At 39.2% G+C, this 6,242-nt stretch overlaps 1 protein-coding gene across 1 annotated transcript; it reads right to left on the bottom strand.

Moving 5' to 3' along the window:
- Positions 1-1,154: 1,154 nt before the first annotated feature.
- Positions 1,155-3,952, bottom strand: LOC132903195 (uncharacterized). Its single transcript, XM_060950821.1, has 3 exons — positions 3,822-3,952; positions 3,072-3,282; positions 1,155-1,346 (listed from the first exon to the last, which is right to left on the bottom strand). The coding sequence occupies exons 1-3, from the start codon at positions 3,950-3,952 to the stop codon at positions 1,155-1,157; spliced, it is 534 nt and encodes a 177-aa protein (XP_060806804.1).
- Between the last annotated feature and the right edge of the window lie 2,290 nt (positions 3,953-6,242).

Here is a 6,242-nt window from a genome sequence, read left to right as displayed (position 1 = left end):
CATCACAACATTATCCGTCGCTCTTATACCGAAAAATGCCTTATTTAACGACATCCATTACAAAGATGGAGTAGTTCTATTCTAAAATGCCGAGAACCACACGGCACAATTAATACGCTAGCGGTGTTCTATACATTTCATCATCTTTGCGCCGCGCGTCTAATATTAGTTGCGCATGCGACGGCGTCCGAACGGTATCAGTTATAGTTTTTATTGTGGCGTGTATTTCTGGCTCGGCCGCATTCGGACTGAGTCGCTAAATATTCGGTATTCGTGTTAACAACAAGGGTTTTTAACCCCCCCCCGTCGGAAAAAGAGGGGTGTTGTAAGTTGTATTGATATTGATCACGTTGGTAAATATACCGTTTGGTTCACGGCACCAATAGAAAAAAGAATTGGATCACTCCAACTCTTTCCCATATATGTCGTAAAAGGCGACTACGGGATAGGCTTATATACTTGGAATATTCTTGGGATTTCTCTTTTAAAAAAGAATAGGACCACTCCATCTCTCTACCATGGATGTCGTAAAAGGCGACTAAGGGATAGGCTTATAAACTTGGGACTCTTCTTTTAGGCGATGGACTAGCAATCTGTCACAATTTGTTTCTCAATTCTATCTTAAAGCCAAATAGCTGAACGTGGCCTTTCAGTCTTTTTATGACTGTTGGCTCTGTCTGCCCCGCAAGGGATGAAGACGTGATTATATGTTATGTTATGGAAAATGTACCAGTTGAATTTCCTACCATGTGCAGGGCTGAGTATTATTTACAGTTCAAGAAGTTTCACTTACAATTGATACTTCAGTATTCATTAAAATGTTTTTTGCAACTACATTTCACGTGATATCCTGACAATCTAGGATCTTATTAGGGCTACTTTTTATCCCGGAGTTCCCGCGGGATTAATTGTTACGTTATGATAGGGTTTTAAAGAGGACGAAGTCGCGGGTACACAATCACTAGGTACATAGTAAAACAAAGTCGCTATTTTAGTCTGTTTGTCTGTATGCTTAAATCTTTAAAATTACGCAACGGATTTTGATGCGGTTTTAGTATATACAAAAACACACATCTGATCTCTTTTTAAGTATAGCTGGATGGATTTATAAAAATATTTTAATATACCAAATTAATAACTTTGTATCCACGTTATCACCAGAAGAACTCGCCAATATCCCAGCCGTAGTCATGAGGCCACGGGCCTTTCTTCTTGGGGGGCAGAACGAACTTCTCCCAGTAGCCTTCCTTCTTCGCTGCCTTTATTCTGTTCTTCAGAATCTTCTTCTGCGCCTTCTGCCTTTCCAACTCCTTCTTTTTCAGTTCCTGCCTTATTTTGTGCTGCATCTAAAATAAATTATTGCATACCTACTTAAATGTGTACCGTGTACATAAAATCACGCCTCTTACCCGGAGGGGAAGGCAGAGACTACATCTTGCCACGATCCCTGCATACTTCCTTCGCTTCATTCACATTCATAACTCTCTTCATCAAGCTCGGCGGTTTCGGGTACTCTTGACCTGACCCTTTCAAAGGACGTCCTTAATTGTACCGTATATACGTGTATTATTTCTGGCACGTTATTTATTTAAACTTTATGCACGTAATATGTATATAATGGACTTAATGCCACAAGGCATTCTCTGCCAGTCCCATCTTTAGAATATAACCACTGCATATCTTTCTATACAAAGCTTTCAAGATTCAAGATTATTTATTTGTAGAACATGTTACATTACATACATATAAATAGGTACATACATGTATTGCAGATGGAGAAGGAAAGGAATTGTTGTTAACATGTTTGGCCATACGGCATACAAAATATTTATTTATACATGCAATAAATAAAACTATGTATAATTACTACTAGGGATAGGCTTTCAAACTTGGGATTCTTTTTTAGGCGATGGGCTAGTAACCTGTCACTATTTGAATCTCAATTCTATCATTAAGCCAAATAACTGAACGTGGCCATTCAGTCTTTTCAAGACTGTTGGCTCTGTCTACCCCGCAAGGGATATAGACGTGACGATATGTATGTATAAATACTACAGGTATTTAACGCGCACGTAACGTACCATTATTTTATCCGGACGTTACGAATCATGTCACAATGATCCATGGTCACAGAGCGGCTGAAAACCAGCCGGCTACTGCTCCGTCTGAACGTCAGAATTTCCGTCCAAAACGTCCGAGATTAAATGAAGGTAACTTGCACGTTTAATACCTTTTGTATTTATTTTTCATGACGTCGTAAAATGCGAATAAAATTAAGGCTATAAACTTGGGATTCTTCTTTTAGGCGATGGGCTAGCAACCTATCACTATTTTAATCTAAATTCTATCATTGAGCCATACAGCTGAACGTGGCCTATCAGTATCTCAAGACTGTTCTGTCTTCCCCGCAAGGAATATAGACGTGAACACATTTATGTATGTACGTTAAATCACCTGAATAATAAAATTCAATGCAGTTTTCATTCTTTTTTTTTAAGAAAATCGTGACAGTTATGTTATATTAATGACGGCCTCTGTGGCGCAGCGGTAGTACGCTTGTCTGTGACATCGGAGGTACCGGGTTCGAATCCCGGCCAGGGCATGATGAGGAAAGAACTTTTTCTGATTGACCTGGGTCTTGGATGTTTATCTATATAAGTATTTATTACAAAATATAGTATCGTTGAGTAAGTATCTCGTAACACAAGTCTCAAACTTGCTTCGGGGCTAACTCAATCAGTGTAATTTGTCCCGTATATATTTAATCTAGCTGTGCCCGCGACTTCGTCTGCGTGGAATAGTTATTATGGGCATCATTGAAGCCCTCAAGGATGAATAATTTTCCCCGTTTTTTTTTTCACATGTTCCATTATTTGCTCTTTATAGTTGCAGCGTGATGTTATATAGCCTTAAGCCTTCCTCGATACATGGTCTATTCGACGCAAAAAGAATTTTTCAATTCGGACCAGTAGTTCCTGAGATAAGCGCGTTCAAACAAACAAACAAACAAACAAGCAAGCAAACAAACAAACAATAATATTAGTATAGATTGGAACAAACCGTAATCTCACCTCTTGCATTTTGTAATACGGTACTTTAGACGTCATGTCGGCGAACTCCATCACCGACCTGTATTTGAGCTGAATCTCGTGCATCATACCGCAAAGGTGGACGATTTCGAAGTACAAGTGCTGTATCGTCTGTATTCTCTTGACCAACCAGTGCACGTGGGTGCTTCTCCACGTGTGCCGGCGGCGGGCGTGGTTCACCATTTTTCTGTATCTGTTAAATGCTACAATTTTATCGTTCATTCATTCATTCGTTCGTATAATCACGGCTTTATCTCGGGGTAGACAGAGCTGATACATACATAAAATCACGCCTCTTTCCCGGAGGGGTAGGCAGAGACTACCTCTTACCACTTGCCACGATCTCACATTCATAACTCTTTTCATGCAAGCTCGGCGGTTTCGCGTACTTTTGACCTGACCCTTTATCAGGACGTAAGGACGTCCTGGTAAAGGGTCAGGTCATTTGAGAGCTGATAGTCATAAAAAAGGCCAAAGGCTAGACCAGGGATAGGCTTATGAACTTGGGACCCTTGTGGGCGATGGGTTAGCAACCTGCTACTATTTGAATCTCAATTCTATCTAAATCCATTGCGGCGTAGATAGAGCCAAGAGTTTTGAAAGACCACATTCAGCACGGCTTAGTGATGGAATTCAAATAATGACAGGTTGCAAGACTTGGTTGGCTCTGCCTACCCCGCAAGGGATATAGACGTGACCATATGTATGTATGTATGTGACCTTAATCAATACCTCTCAATGATTTCGCCCATCAGATACCCCATTTCGTAATGCGGCGACTTCTCGTAGTAAAACCTCACTTGGTTCAGCGCTTGGTGTCTGATCCTTCCCTCCCTATGCATTGTCTGCATCAGAATCACCATCCTGTTGTAGATTTCGTCAGCGTTGTAATTCTCCTTGTATGTGTTGGGCTTCCGAGCTTGCCATGGCCTTGTGATAGCGGCATCTGTATATCCCAACATACATACATACATACATACATACATAAAATCACGCCTTTTTCCCGGAGGGGTAGACAGAGATCACATCTTTCCACTTGCCACGATCTCCTTCGTTTATTCCAACTTATGTAATATTATATCATAAATGCTTGTGGTTCCCGGCACGAATATAATAAAGAAAAGGATCACTCCATCTCTGTCTAATGGATGTTCTTCTCCAGACTTTAAGGTAAATATAAGCGAAATTTCAAGAAAATAGGTTCAGTAGATAACGCGTGAAGAGACAACAGACAAATAAAGTTACTTTCGATATTTTATATGATTAACTTAACTTTAAATATCTTATATTCTTATATGATTTATAATTTGTGGTTTCCGGCACGAATATAAAAAAGGTCACTCCGGCTCTGTCCCATGCATGTCGTAAAAGACGACTCAGGCTTATAAACTTGGGATTCTTCATTTAGACGATGGGCTAGCAACTTGTCAGTATTTGAATCTCAATTCTATCATTAAGCCAAATAGCTGAATGTGGCCATTCAGTCTTTCCAAGACTGTTGGCTCTGTCTACCCCGCAAGGGATATAGACGTGACCATATGTATGTATGTACTAGAGGCCGCCCGCGACTTCGTCCGTATGGAAACCCTATCAATCCCGCGGGAACTCTGGGATAAAAAGTAGCCTATGTGTTATTCTGGGTCTTCAGCTACCTACATACCAAATTTCATGGTAATCGGTTCAGTAGTTTTTGCGTGAAAGAGTAACAAACATCCATACAAACTTTCGCCTTTATAATAGTAGTAGGATAATAAATACGAAAGACAGTTTATTTGTTTTTTTCTTACCTAGGTATTCACGGGTTATCTATTAAATTAATCCTTTTGAAAATAAGTAAGAGTCTGGAGAAGCACAGAGTACCTTTCATCCCAGTAAAAACTATAGTTCCCGTGGGATTTGCGAAAAAACTGTAATGTTTTGTAGGTGGCGCCAAATTCGTTGTGCTTTTTGTAACCAGGTGGCGTTAAACGTAGATGTTGCTAATTCCTTAGCGTTTTTGATAGATGGCGTTAAATTATTATTTGTCGTTTTAGGTAGATGGTGCTAAATTCACGCGGACGAAGCTGCAGGTAAAAGCTAGTATTATATGTATATAATCTCTTCTCTCTCTCTTCCTTAAAATCCGTTCTGTGTTACTGACAAGAAAACATACTGCCTAAACCGCTTGGTCTCGAGACTTGAAGTTAGACGTGTGATTTTATTTACATACATACATATAATCACGTCTATATCCCTTGCGGGGTGGACAGAGCCGACAGTCTTAAAAAGACTAATAGGACACGTTCGGCTGTTTGGCTTAATGACAGAATTGAGATTCAAGATTTTATGTGTATGACAGCAAAATAACTACACTTAGGTACTTACAAGAGAGAAAAATAAATATCAGTAATTTCATTTCAATAAAGCATGTTTAACACTTATTGCAATGCACTTAATAACGCCATTAAAAATGTATTTAACTATGTTGTTAATAAAAACAATGAAATGTTGATCAAGTATGAAATTTTATGAACTTTAATTAAACCTTTGATATTTATTTAAAGAAAACTTACTGAGCCCGCGACTTAGTCCGCGTGGAATAGTTATTTTGGGCATCATTGAAGCCCTCAAGGATGAATAATTTTCCGTTTTGTTCACATTCTCCATTATTTCTTCGCTCCTAAAAGTTGCAGCGTGATGTTATATAGCCTAAAGCCTTCCTCGATAAATGGTCTATTCAACAAAAGAATTTTTCAATTTCGATCCAGTTGTTACTGAGATTAGCGCGGTCAAACAAACAAACAAACTCTTCAGCTTTATACTCGTAATATTAGTATAGACGATAAGCTAAACTGCTTTATGGCGGAATTGAGAATCAAATAGTGATAGGTCGTTAGTTCATCACCTACGAGAACTATCCCAAATTTATTAACCTATTCCTTAGTCGCCTTTTACGACATCCATAGGAGAGAGATGGAGGTCCTATTTATTACAGCCGAGATCTATACGGTACATTTTTTTTTAATATGTAAGACTAGAAGCCGCCCGTGACTTCGTCCGCGTGGAAACACTATCAATCCCCTGGAACTCCGGGATAAAAGTAGCCTATATGTTATTCTTGGTCATACCAAATTTCATCGTAGTCGGTTCAGTAGTTTTTGCGTGAAAGAGTAA

This window comes from Amyelois transitella, chromosome 22 (genome assembly GCF_032362555.1).
Source record: "Amyelois transitella isolate CPQ chromosome 22, ilAmyTran1.1, whole genome shotgun sequence".
Lineage (NCBI taxonomy): Eukaryota > Metazoa > Arthropoda > Insecta > Lepidoptera > Pyralidae > Amyelois > Amyelois transitella.
Note: the sequence above shows the minus strand (reverse complement) of the source record. Positions and strands in the feature narration are given on the sequence as shown.

Coding starts and splice junctions, on each gene's coding strand:
- LOC132903195 (XM_060950821.1), bottom strand. CDS start 3,952: ATGGTGATTCTGATGCAGACAATGCATAGGGAGGGAAGGATCAGACAC. Junction 3,283..3,821: donor ATGGGCGAAATCATTGAGAG/GTATTGATTAAG, acceptor AGCATTTAACAG/ATACAGAAAAATGGTGAACC. Junction 1,347..3,071: donor CGTATTACAAAATGCAAGAG/GTGAGATTACGG, acceptor AATTTATTTTAG/ATGCAGCACAAAATAAGGCA.